At 41.0% G+C, this 14,078-nt stretch overlaps 1 protein-coding gene across 1 annotated transcript in view; it reads left to right on the top strand.

Annotated features, from left to right (window-relative positions):
- The first annotated feature begins 6,464 nt into the window (after window positions 1-6,464).
- PTCH2 (patched 2) overlaps window positions 6,465-14,078 on the top strand; it is a 59,257-nt gene continuing 51,643 nt past the window's right edge. The window contains exons 1-2 of the mRNA XM_026707306.2: window positions 6,465-6,919; window positions 8,217-8,409. Coding sequence (XP_026563091.1) covers window positions 6,779-6,919; window positions 8,217-8,409 — 334 coding nt within the window. The 5' untranslated portion in view covers window positions 6,465-6,778. The remainder of the gene's footprint in view (window positions 6,920-8,216; window positions 8,410-14,078) is intronic.

The following is a 14,078-nucleotide window of genomic DNA, read 5'->3' as shown; positions in this document are numbered from 1 at the left end:
TATCTCAGGGAATGGGATGTAAATAGTATGACATTCCTTGTCCTTCTTTTAAAAATGGATACTACTTAGCTAACTTAAGCTTATATACCTATTCTCTGTCTTGTTTAAAATCTTTTAAAAACAAGTAGTCCCTCAATAGTTTATGATAATTTACATCACTTAGAAGTTCATAATCTAGCAAGAATTGTGAGTTTTAGACACAAATTTATCCATCTAGTACTGATACATTTTTCATGGAAGCATTGTTTTCCTGAATAAGTTTCAGGTATGAGAACCAGTCTCTTTTAATATAAGTTTATTGCTTTTTATCTTTATATTTATTGATGGAAGGGTCACTTATAATATCAACATTGCTGCTAGTACAGGGGTCTCCAACCTTGGCCACTTTAAGACTTGCGGTCTTCAACTCCCTGCTGGCTGGGAAATTCTGGGAGTTCAAGTCCACAAGTCTTAAAGTGGCCACGGTGGGAGACCCCTGTGCATAGGATAAGGGTGATCTTACAAATTCTTGACCACTTCTAATTCTTCTCATTCAAGGAGAGAGAGAGAAGGAGGAAGGAGGGAAGGAGTGTTTACTAGCACCTCCACACCATAAAAAAAAAAATTGCTACGCTGGAGGACTGAGAAAAAACTAAATTAGGTTTGTGAGATCTGCTTCCCCAGAAGAGAAACTAAAGCTAAAATTTAAATGATGAGAGAAAAGAATCCTGCCCATAAATTAGACTTTATGTGCTGCTTATGGAGAGAAGCACAGCCTTTTCTGTACAAAACCAGAGCAATGAATGTTGCAGTATTAGTACTGAGATCTTTATTTGAATAAACTGATCTTCAAGTGTAGAATAACCACTTGGAAATTGTAATCCCAGTCTGAGATATGCCCTAAACTGGGGAAAGCTGGTAAAAAAAATTAGATAGTTTCTTCAGGTGTGACTTCTTTTAATTGAACACCTATGCTGAATAGGCAGTATAGCAGATGGAAATGAAAGTTTATTTCTGCAAGAATATTGTTTTCGGGGCCCATAATCTTCTATAGAAGGTGGCAAAAACAGTGAGTTTGTGGCACCTCAAAGACCAACAAACATAGCATAAGCAATCCGTTTCATAGGTAATGAAGTATTATCCTGAGAAACAAAGAAATATTGAATTGGAGATTTCCTTTTGGACTTTTACCAAAAAAAGCTCTGCAGTTTCAAATAGCCAATAAATAGGAGCGAGAAACTATAGCTTTCCAGATGTTGCTGGACTACAACTTTTGATAGACTGACCCAGCCTGGCCAATGGTGAGTGATCCTGGGAATTGCAGTTCAGCAATGTTCGGACAGCTTCAAATTCTGCACCCAGATAGTTGATAATACTTCAAGGTGGGGGAAACCTAGGGATCTTACTTATATTGTTCCCTAGGAGCAGATGAAACTGGTAGTTGAGCACTGAGGAAGTTTAAATCAGCATGGAGTGGGGGTTGTCACCGCAGCTGCTGCAGCACACTCATAGACAGACAGAATGTGTGGGATGTTAGGCAGGGAATTTGTTCTCATTAGCTGGACTCTTTTAACTACGTCACTATCCCCTTGCCTCATAGGAAAAAGTCGGAGACAATAATTTACTAATGGAGACCAGTGCACTCTGGAATCTTAAAATCACATTCGTTTTGTTTGCTGACTTTCTGATGCCTTAGAACCCTCTTTCCCAAGCCAATGTCCTTCAAATGTATCTAACTAAACATCTCAACAATCCTACTTACACAGAACTGAAAGAGAATGACAGGAACTGGAGTCTAGGTACCTAGAAGGCATCATATTGGGAAATGCTGTTTCCGTGCTTGATTGTAGTAAAACAGTGCTTCTCAATCTGAGCAATTTATAGATGTCGGTGGACTTCAGCTTCCAGGGTTCCCCAGTCAGCTGCGGAGTCCTAGGAATTGAAGTTCACGTGTCTTAAAGTTGCTAAGGCTGAAAAACACTGCAATAGAGAAAAGAATGGCCTGAGCAGTGTATCTAGATTAGCCTCCAACTTTTCCCCTCTCTACTGGCCAAGCAAGAGCTGCTGGAAATTACCATTCATCAATATTTGGCAGGCTATGAATTCATCCCTGATGATCTATATGAAAAGTGGATTATTGTATTACAAAAAAAAAATGTTTTTCTCTCCAGTCTCTTTTTAACTAGCTTCGCCACATTATGCAACTTAGTAAGGCAAAGTCTACTTTAAAGGAAACATAAAGGAGACAGTTAGTCCAGGATTAAACTAGATGATCCATTAAATTATTTTTTCCCGGAAAATAAAAACTGAAAAACTTTTGCTATTAATGGTTAAGACATAAAGCATTATTGTGGGAGTAACATCAGCGACCAAAGGAAAAAAAATGAAACAACAAAAAAAACGCAAATGCTTAGCTTGTTATACTGAGGTATTGTCAGCCATACAAGGGACCAGGAAATCAACTCCACGGGAAGGCCATAGCTACTTTTATTGATTATAATAACAGAATCTTTCAAGTATGATTCGTGCTATGCCTCCTCCTCCTTTTGAATGAGTTAGGAAGGTTGAGCCACTTTCAAATGTTATCTCATTTTGTGGCCTTTAAAAAATGCTTCATCTCTTTATGCCAAGTAATGATTACTACATATCTCCATTCAAGTAATCTTCCTTACTCTCTGCAGATGTAAAGATAATGAACATTGTTTCCATTCTCACGAGCTACCAACTTTGTTCAGGAAATGGGTGTTACAAAATTCGGTGTGATTGCTTTTGAAGAACTTCCCTTCTTTCACGTGATCTGTTCATAAAATATTCCACTATGCCATTTTCCCACGATCTTTCCATAATTGCCTAATGAGAAAGTGGTGATGATTTTACAGCGATGGATTACTGAACAGAGCTTTCCTTTCCATAACGGAGGATGCTGAAATGCATCTAAATACAGGTCTGATCTGTCTGGGTTGTCCAAACTGAGCTTTCCTTCAAAGAATCATGTGACTATACTTCAGACTGTTTCACATCTCTTTGAAGAAACTAGACCCACCATTTGGGAACGGTGGTCACATAATGGTCTTTCCTCCATGGTGGGCCATTTTCATCCAGCTCAGAGTCTGTAGATAAATGAATATCTATTAGATGCTTGCACAGTTCTTCCTGCTTCCTGACAGAAATATAAACATAACTATCTTGTAGACCGAAAGAAAATATCCCCTTTACAGGCCCATTACTTGTTAACTGACTACAGTAGGGAAAGGAGAGGTGATGCTTGCTGCAATCTAAATAGCATTGGTAAGTAATCATGTGGCTTATTCATGTGGCCTGTTGTGTGTTAAATGTACATCCTGCTCAGTGGTGGGATTCAAAAAATTTTACAACCGGTTTGGTGGGCATGGCTTGGTAGGTGTGCTTTGCATGTGTGCACACACTTTGCACGTGCGCCAAACACACACTTTGCACGGGCGCAGATGCATTTGCACAGCCGCAGAGGCATTCCAACTCACCTCCTGCAAGCCTGCACTCTCTCGGTCATTTCAGCAGCTGCCACGCGGCACTCTACTGTGCCGTGCAAAGCAGCTGTGCTTCAAAAGCAGAGGATAAAGGTGAGTATGGGAGCTTGGTGGTCCCCACAGCAGAATGGTGGAGAGAACCGGTTTGGTCTCCGCTGCTCATTGCCACTACCGGCTCAGCAGAACCGGTCCAAACCGGTAGAATACCACCACTGATCCTGCTTTTCTTTTAGGAGTTTAAGGTGGTGCACATAGCACTGTCTCCTTTAGTTTTTCCTTTACACCACAGATATTAAACTCGTAGTGTCACATTGCCATCATGTGACATTTTGCAATGTTTTTTCCATTCGTGGAGCTGGGGTGGGTGTGGCCTGCACATGACGCCCCTGCATTTACACTGTGATATATAGAGGTTCCACAGAGAGTAGCTTATCCAAAATTGTCAATAAATTGCAAGTATGTGAATGGATTTGAACCCAAATATCCTCAGGTATCCCCAGGGGTGGGATTCTAACAATTCGCACCTATTCGCTAGAACCAGTTGTTAACATTCTAAGCAGTTCGGAGAACCAGTTGTTAAAAGAAATTCCTTGCCTAATCCTGTAAGGAAGGCTGGAAGGAAACATTCTGGTGTTGCTTACAGAAACTGCCTCTCCGTTAACCCTTATTACATTCTTGGCAGGACTAGACTTCCTGTCTCAGGAACTTCTCTGGAGTTTTCTTTCCCTCTTTTGCTGGTTCTTTGCTTGTGTGGAGTGACCATTCAAAGTTACAATGGCACTGAAAAAAGTGACATGCCAGGCGAGGAGATGCGTACCTCAATGTGAGTGATATTGAGTTGGCCACACCCAGCCAATAACATGCCCACCAAGCCATGCCCACCACCTAAGCCACGCCTACAGAACTGGTTGTTAAAATTTTTGAATCCCACCCCTGGGTATCCAGTATTTTAACTCTATACCACATCTCAGAAGAGAATTTTATTCTGTAATTGTTATGACTAGGGGAGAGGGAACAGTCCAGACTATACCATCTTCAGCAAAAAGAAAGAAAGATAATGTCTTTTGATCAGTAGCATAAGACTGTCCATATAGAAGCTCCCACCAGGAAGCTTTCTTATGGTCTTCTATTCTACATCTGATTAGTTCATATCCTGTCTCACTATTGGGAAATTATTTTTCTGTTCAGTTTCAGTTACTCTTTGTTTGTTTGTGGGAGGGTGACAGGGTCACTGCATTAGGCAGCTTGCATTTTGTCAAACTGCTTTAATTTTATAGGAAAACTCTATGAATGGGGAAGTAAAGGATGACATAAGGCTCCTCCCTGGTTCTTCTTCTTTTTGTTGTTGTTGATAAATGGCTGGTTGTGTTTTATCAGTGATGAGAAGGAAACAGGAGGGCTTCTCTCCTGCCAGAGCCAGTCAAGCAATTGCCCCATGATTGAAAGAGGGAGGAGGAGGGAGAGCTGGGTGGGTATGCCAAGGCCTCCAAGCAAGTCTTTTCTCTTCAGATGTGGGGAAGAATGCTGCCCTGTTCCCCATCTTAAAAAGAATAAGTCACCTGCCAGTTCAGTCAGTTTTCCTACGCGGAATTGGAACAGAGCGGGAGGCAGAATTTGGGGGTACCCTTGGGCTTCTTCTGAATGTGAATGCTGTTTTATGTTGTCTGCCCGTTAATGTGGTTTTGCTTGAAGAGCAACACATCTACATCTGAGACAAAACGCAAGAGGCCTCCAGCTTATCTAGAGGCATCGGCCTAGCCCTACACAATTTGAAGCCTGTCTGCTCTCTCTCCTCCGACCACCTTCAGATTTTATTTTCATTTTGTACCTTTTCCGTTTCCATTCTTGACCAATGGAGATTGGTCAAAATGAGCAGTCAGAAGTTCTTTGCCTTGGGAAGAGAGGATATTTCTCCACATTTCCGGAACAGAGTCATTTTCCTTGCTCAATATGGCAGAAAATTGGTCATTGGAATAACATTTGGGGGAAATGAGACAAAAGTAATAAGACGGTTGTTGAATGCATTGGGTGAGTGTATTTTCCCTTTAAAAATTTAGGGATAACAACCTCATACATATAGAATGACTTTAAGTTCTAAGGGACAGATGATGGGACTCAACTTCCTTTGGAAATTTCATATCTATCCCTGTTGACTCACTTCTTCTCTGGGCCCATTGGGTTTAGAGAACGCACTTTTCTCTGTAGGGAAATCACAATACCCCACACATGATTAAACCTTTCCTTTTGCTTATAGGTACTGCATAACTCCTGATGTAAGCACAGAACATTTGCCTGTATGTTGTCACTTACTGAAATCATTCCCTCCGGTCACCACTCTAGTCTTTTTCTCTGGTATGTCCTGTTGGTGTTAGTTCCAATTTGGATTCACCTATTAATTTTCCTGAAATCAATCAAGCTGCCCTTTCCTAAAATTAAAAGTTTTATTCCTTTATATATATTTTTTCTTTCCTGCTCCAGAGTTCCTCGCCTCTTCCCCCCCGCCCCCGCCCCCGCCCCCGCCCCAGCCCGCAAGTTTGCAGCTGTCTCGGTGTATCCGAACGTCCGCTTGCAATTACAAATAAAGGAGCTCGTTTGGATTGGGGTTTTGTGAGGGTGGGGGAGAGAGAGCTGGAAAGGGACAACGGGCAGTATTTGAAAATCTGTGGAGCAGAATTCCTGTGTGGAAGGAAGGCAAGGCTCCCTCCCTCCCTCCCTCTGCCCTCATTGATTTGAGGCGGGGAGGAGGGAGGCGGGGGAGGCGCTGCCTGGGTGGTCTCTTCTCTCTCCACTTTGGTGAGCTGTTGCTTAGCAGCTAATAATAGGAGATGTTTGCGGAGTAATTTGCCTCTTCCTCGGCCAATGGAAACTGGAGCACTTTCCCATCAAACCAAACCTTCCTCCTCCCCCCCCCCCCGCGCGCTTTCCTCTTTTCAGGATCTCGAAGGAGGCTGTTTGTTCCAAATGTTGGTGGGACGGGTTCCGAGGCGCACTGCACCGCCGGGCACCCGAGCGCCTCTCCTCTCGCTCTCGGAGGCTGTGTGAGTGCCTGCTACCCGCGCCTCCCCTCCCGCTCCCCCGCGGTCTCTCGAAGGGCCACACTGGGCGGCGCCAAGGGCGCCTGGGGTGCGCCTGGATGGCCCCGGATTCGCCCCCATAATGTTCGCATGGGATCCCCGGAGAAGCCATTCTGAAGTCTCGGACCCCGCACTTTTCTCTCGTGGATTAACCGCTCTTGGGAAGCCGCCGGAGCCCCCTCGCTTCTCGTCAGCACCGTCCTCGTTCGACCCCGCACCATGGCTGCGGGTCAGCCGGTCCCCGGGAGCGGGGGCTTCTTTGGAGAGCTCCCGTCGCCTTACGCAGCTGCTGCCAACTCCGATCTCCTCCGGAGACCCAGCTATTGCCACGCAGCCTTTGCCCTCAAGCAGATCTCCAAGGTAAGGAAGCGGGACGGCGGCGCTTTCCCACGGATGGGGAGGAGACGAGTTTGGAAAACTTATGGGGGGTGGGTGGGGTGGTTTCCTTCCCGTCAGGAGCAATTTGCAAAGGGGTGAAGGCGAAAGGCAGCCCTCTGGGGCGCGGGCGTGGGGTCTCCGCGGCGATGGACCCTCCGGGAGTCCCTCGGCTTCTTTGGGGTGGGAGATGAAAGGAAGGGGCCGGCTCTCGCATGCGTGCTCCGGAGACAGAGTCGGCTCTGTGGTCCCAGAAGCTTGTTCTTATTGAAAGAGGGGAGACGAGGCAGAGCCGTCCTGGGGCGGGGGGGGGGGAGAGACTGTTCCTAAATGGGGAGCCAGGAAAGGCCTGCTCCCGAAAAGATCCCTGAGACGATGCGAAGGGGTTAGGAACAAGGGGACCCAGCCACTCGAGTGTGAGGAGGAGGATGGATTTTCTCCAGTCATGTGGCAAGACTACCATGGTCAGGGCTTCGGAAAAAACACTGGAGGAGACCAAGGGAGCCAACTGAGAGAAGGGTGGAAGAAGATGAGGGAGTGAGATAAGACAAAAAGATGCAGCTGACAAATGGGGAGAAAAAGCTTACACCTCTTCTTCTCCCCTCTTTCCCTGGAGGGTATCTGGGAGTTAAGTTGACCAGATCCTTGACCTTCTAGCTGCAATGAGGCTACAGACACCAAACAAGGAGCTTCAGTTAAAAGCTGTGTTCAGGAGAAAGAGAAGGTGAGATTCCTTCTCTAAGCCATTATCCGGGTGGGACAATCCCACCAAGTCTTAACTGTAAACTTTACAGTGACTTCTTTCTTTTCTTTTCTTTCTTTTTTTTTGCATAGCCAAAATATAAGTGTAGATGGACCCATATCTAGAAGCATCAGTCACTAGTGCAGCAGCCTTTCTAAAACATCCTTCAGGTGTGTGAGACTATAAAGCCATCATTTTCAGCCAACACAACCCTAAAATACAGTGTGTGAAAATTATGGAGTTCAGTCCCATGCATCTGGAACTGCCCAAGGCAAAGGGAGGCTAAACAAACTCATATCTTCAAACTTAGAAGGGAAGAATCAGAGAGGAGATTAACAAATTACTAGCAAATAGATTCAGTTGAGCCCTAACAGATGACTATACAGAACACCTATGGCCTCACAAATCTGTGAGTAGGATTTCACAGGAATGCTTCACTTAAAGATAGTAAATCTTCCATACCCCGGTGCTAGCTAATCCTCAAACAGGATGTTCCATGTAAGGAAATCATTTTGGCTAACTTTCAGTTTTTCTCCCCAGGGTAAGGCTGTTGGCCAGAAAGCCCCACTGTGGCTGCGGGCCCAGTTCCAGGCTCTGTTGTTTACACTGGGTTGCTGGATCCAGCGTCATTGTGGCAAAGTGCTTTTTGTGGGGCTGCTGGTCTTTGGGGCACTGGCAGTAGGGCTGCGAGTGGCCTCCATCGAGACTGACATTGAACAGCTCTGGGTAGAAGGTAAGTTTCTTCCTGATTGATGTGATTGCTAGGAGGAGTACATGTAGCATGGAGTATGTTGGGAGTGAGGTAGAAGTTGTCTAATACATTGGAAGAAAATTTAGTTTTAGTACCAGCCAGCTCATATATATATATATATATTGATGTATATATTTGTGCCCTGGTGTGTGCATGTAAACTAGTAAAAAAAAATTTTTTTTACTTTTCAATAGAACAAAATAGTTTTAGGACATTTCTTTGCATTACATACAATAGATAAACATTGATTAGCAGATGTTAAAGTATGGAATATAGACTTTTCGTGTTTTATGGCAGTTCTCATGGAATTGTGGGCAACTTCAAAGTAAATGTAAATAAATATGGGTTTTACTTCAGTTTTGTTTGTTTTGTCACTTAAGATTACAGAGATTGTGTGGATAAAAGATATCCAGAAGGTATCTGTTTTGAAGGTTTCACTAATGAGATGCAACTTATTAGGGACAGTTTCTGAAGTTTTGGGAAACTACAGATTTTGATGTTTACTTATTTATTACATTTTGCTTTCTCTTTGAGAAACTTTCCAAGTTGCTAGTCTGACATGAAGTATTATGCAGAGGTACACCTATATAGTTTAAGCAAAAGAATTTCAGTTATCCTTCAGGCCATTTTCTGATAAGAATGAAATTGTGGTTATTCCCTAGACCTTGTGCCTAGGCCAGGAGATTTCTCTTTAATCTCAGGTTTGTTCAGTCACGTGTAAATTAATCTATTAAAAAAACCTATGACTTAAAGTCACAAGTTTTAGGAAGCATATCTTACCTACAGTCCAAAAATTTAATGACTTTTTAAAAGAGACAGTTTGACTGCATTGCCAGACTTGTTCGTAGGAATGTATGTTTGTGTATAAAACTTTCATCACTATTCTGCATGTGTGTGCCTGTGCACATTGTCTCATTGTAAGTGTGCAGTCCAGATTTCTGTGAAAATGCATTCCTTCACAAATACAAGTATAATTAAATTGATATTCTCCCCTCAGATATGGATTTTCTTGCCACCACTTCCTGTTTGGTTCATTGCATTATTGATATTCAAACACTGAATTATAGTTTTGAGGGTGATACTGAAGGAGCAAATAATTATAACCTGCAGCCAAGCTGTCAGTTGCACTTTGGTTTGGATTCCACACTCTGGCAACTGAAAATGAATTCAGGTTAAATGCAGCCAGCCCAAAACAATGGCATCATCCATGAATACACTTTAATTTGATTTTAAAAATGATGTTTTTAGGAAGTCCAGCATGCTAACTCTTTTCAAATTGTTGCTATTTCACCCTGTTCTTTCCCTTCCATCCACTCCCTTGCAATCTTCTCCCTTCCAACTCCAGGTTGTGCTGAGTTTTCACACCCTGGGACTTTATTTATTTATTTATACTTTTTCTTTTTTTTGCAAGCAGCCTGGGAGCTTTCCAAGAGCAGATGTTTCTCTGTGATGACTGTCAGCGTTCTTTGGCGTTCCACACCTCCTCCCCCTGCACAACCCAAACTCCCTGTGTGGTCCTAAACTACTCTTGGATTTTGTTCAACAATAAAGGCAACTTTACTCTTCCACCCTCCCACTCCCTTTTAAATAAAACCACACTCACATGAATGCCAGTAAAGTTTACCCACCTGTTTCACACTCTGAAAGGGGATTGGAAAGAAAAGAAAATACCTCAACCTTAGCCTTTTCCCCTCCCCTACTTCTTGCCTCTGTGTGATAGAGTCTTATGGCAAAAAGGAGATCCATCAAAAATCTGCAGCTGTTTAAACATTTAAAGATGGGAAATACCCTTTTTTGTAATCAACACATCTTAGTCCAAATCAAGAACACCCCCCCACAACCTACATAGTTATAGGTTTGTTCTTAGTTACTGTTTGGCCACTGACATTTGTTCAGTTTTTTTGCCACAGGGTTCTTCTTTTTTGCCTGTCCCAGTGTTGAGTTGCTGCTTGCAGGATCTAGGGCTCAGCTTTGATTGCTGCTAAGAAGAGAACCTATGCACAGTCTTAAAAGAAATTCTCACTGATGGCATTTTGAATATATACTTCTCAACACCATAGGTTGTGTATTACAGCAAATCATTCTGATTGTGCTTGTACTTCAGTGAAATGCAATGTTTATCAGCTGACTAGCATTTGCCACGCATCGTTTTGAGATATATTGTTGTGGATAGCTATGTGCTGGGAAATTTGGATACAAAAAGTTACAGATGGAAGGAAGAGAAGATTGCACTTATATATATCTCCTTTCCTGCTGTTTCTTGAATTTTCTATTCTATGAATGTGGTTATAAATCCTTTGGTAGTTAAAACAGAGTTTTTTTTCTTGGCAATAAGTACTGATGTGAAACTGCTTTTTGAATTCTCCTGCATTCTTTTCTGCAGCTATTGTGGGTCTCTTGAACATAAGTACTGATTTCTAAATCTGATTTCTAAATCTGTTACCAATCCACTACCTCCAAACTGATGACTTATGGTGCTATGCATAGAATACAAAGCAGACAATATATTTCGGTTCATGACTGAATTTGACATATGTTTCATCCTTAGTCATCTTTGATTGTTTTAGTTTGAGGAAAACCCTAAATGGGTACATCTTGGATAGTGAGAGGAAAACTTCTGCATTTCAGAGATTGACAAGGCTGAAACCAAAAAATAGATAGACCAGAGTTAAAAGTGGGTGTGTCCCTCTTTCTCTCCTATTTTTTTTGCAGCTCTCTTTGCCCATTCTCTTGTCTTAAACCACCTCTTCTTTCCTTGTATAGAGGTAGTTCTTAAGGGAAGAAGAAATAATTTATGCCAGACATCAGAACTAGTTGGTACATGGGGATCCTGTGTTCTTTTCTGTACTTTGAGTTTTTCCCTTAGTCTTTTTCTCTTCTCCAGATTTAACCCTGGGCTCATCCACATATTGAAAGTGACCTGTGGATCTCACAGCACAGATTGTTAGCCCTGATCTAGGGAGGGGCTTTTATCCTACTGTAGTATGATTTTTTCTGCAGGTTCATATCAATGGCAACTTCTCTGAATTTATTTCATGAGTATGGACAGGTAGTCTTCCACTTATAATTGCACTCAAAATTTCTGTTGCTAAGTGAGTTTTGCACCATTTTACGACCTTTCTTGCCACAGTTATTAAGTGAATCACTGCAGTTGTTAAATTAGTAAGACAGTTGTGAAGTGAATCTTGCTTCCCCATTGACTTAGCTTGTCTTAAGGTTATAAAAGGTGATCACTTAATCCCAGGACTCTGAGTCAGTTGCCAAGTGTCTGAATTTTGATCATGTGGCCATGGGGATGCTGAAATGGTCATAAGTGTAAAAAATGGTCATAAGTCACTTTTTTCTGTGCCATTGTAACTTTGAATGATCACTAAGTGAACTGTTGTAAGCTGAGAACTACCTGTATGGCTATGGGAGTCATCCTTCAAATGTATCTTCTATCCAAACATTGGTTCTGAAAGCAGAAAATGTTCAATCTATAGTGTCTGAGAAATGATAGCAGAGTCTATGCTAAATAAAGAACTTGGAGTATAGCTATTATAGAAATCAACACCACAACTGATGTTCTGTTTTTCTAGTCATCAAAATAATCATGGCTGTCTCCTGTTCTTCCATACTGTTCCTCTTTAGATTCCTTCCTCTTAATTATTCAATGTGAAATGTTGTTATAAATTATCCTTCCTTAGTGTGTTACCATTCAGAGTGCAACTCCTGTCATTCTTCACCATGATTCCTAGCACACCAGAAGAATAACAGATTGGAAAAGATTTTGTGTAGATACAAGTGTAGATAAGACTTGCCATCTAAACCTGGATTTGGTGCTTTTGGTTTATATAGTGTAGATATGATTTTCTTGACCTAAAGGCACTAAGGCTTTTCCTCATCTTGAGGGCATTATTTCTTTACTTCAGAACTGAATGATATGAAAGGATAACAGTTGATTAGGAATGGTAGCAGGAAAACCTCTATTTAAAATATTTCTGCAAGTCATGTCTTTTGGTCTGTAAGAATGTTTGAGACAAAGCAACTGCCAAATTAAATTTATGTTCTTGAACTATGAATGGTTTAAAAGATTTTGAGGTTGTTAAATCTTTTTGTGGTTTATTCTGGAAAAAGATCAAACCATTATTTGGTTTTAATAAAATAACCTTTTCTACTGCTGATATCTTAAATGACTCAGAGAAAGAAGGCAGTGATATCCTAGGTGGATTTTTTCCATGAAGCTAAGGATACACTAAGTTCATACTTCTTTTAGGTGGACATTGTTCTCCTCAAGTTTTGAGCACAAATGATTTTGGCCAATTTTATGCACAGAAATGTGATTTCAGCAGTGAAAGATCAAGCTTTTTCCTCGTAGTTTAGGAGGTTGAGCTTTCTTCCTCAACTCAATTTTTACTAAAGTATCATTTCTGGACACATTGGGATGTGTTATCTCTGCATAAAAAAAAACCTCAAAACATTTTCCAAAGAACTACTGACAATTAAGATACTGTAAATATATTCCATGAGCAACATTCAGGATTGGCATCTTATAATTAGAAATGTGGTAAAACAATAATATTGACATTTGCAAAAATTCTGGAGTAAGAAATATGAGTTTTTATCTATCCCACAAAGTTACATTTTAAATTTGAATCTTTATTTTTTTTAATCTCTTGCATCTTTCTGTGTATAATCGGTGGATGGGTGGTAATAGCCTGATAATAACATCCAGATTAGAAAGAAAAAACTGGCATTGAATTGAAATCATAAATAATATGCTTTTCTTTACTATGAACTGATGAATGAGTTTCCAGAGGATTTCTCAAATTTATATAGTGTACTCTGTCATATATTACAGGTATTTATAACAATGAGTAATCCTAAATACTTGAATCTGCACACTTTCCTGAAAGCTCATAACATTTTCCCCCCTGGATTTTAGTTTTTTTTTTTCCTTGTCTCCAACTTAGAATCAATTGATGGGAATACTGTAGTAACTTCACTCATAAGTAAATTAAGCCTTATTTAACATAAATGTAAAAACCTAGGTGATAATCTTTGTCTGGCTTGTATTATTTTAACCTACATGTGGGAGCTTGCACAAGTGCTCCTCTGTTTTCCAAACACACTTCTAGATTTTAAAAAAACCTTGCGTATCAGAAAGAATGCTCTAAATCATTCTTTTCTTGAAATATTCATTAGTTTCTATTTGTAGGATTTGTTTGTGTGTATGGAAGATTATGGGAATCCTGATCTGTGGCATGAAGGGTATAGTCCTGAAACACATTTACCATCATTTGGTGAGAACTAAGCTAAAAAAAAAGTGTGTGTGTTTTTAAAGCCAACCCCATGGTAGTAGCATTCTAACAACTAAAATATTTTATTTCTAGTTAAAACCTATAGAATCTTAAACAGTTCACTAACAGCATTTGGATTAAGCCAAAAGGGGATTAATCTCGGTTTATAAAGAATATAAGATTTTTAAAATTAGTATCTGGTTTTTGGAATTTCGGAGCAAGAAAGGAACCTCTTAAATGTTCAGTCATATCAGTGTACAAAATACTAAACATGCCTATGGGTACTACTGATAGTGATCATCCTAACCACCAGTTTCATACTAGAGAAAAAGTTGATAGTGATGTCAACTGTGATAGTGATAGAAGCCCTTG

Source organism: Pseudonaja textilis, chromosome 3 (assembly GCF_049901715.1).
Source record: "Pseudonaja textilis isolate UNSWEBS1 chromosome 3, rPseTex1.2, whole genome shotgun sequence".
In the NCBI taxonomy this organism is placed as follows: Eukaryota; Metazoa; Chordata; class Lepidosauria; order Squamata; family Elapidae; genus Pseudonaja; species Pseudonaja textilis.
Note: the sequence above shows the minus strand (reverse complement) of the source record. Positions and strands in the feature narration are given on the sequence as shown.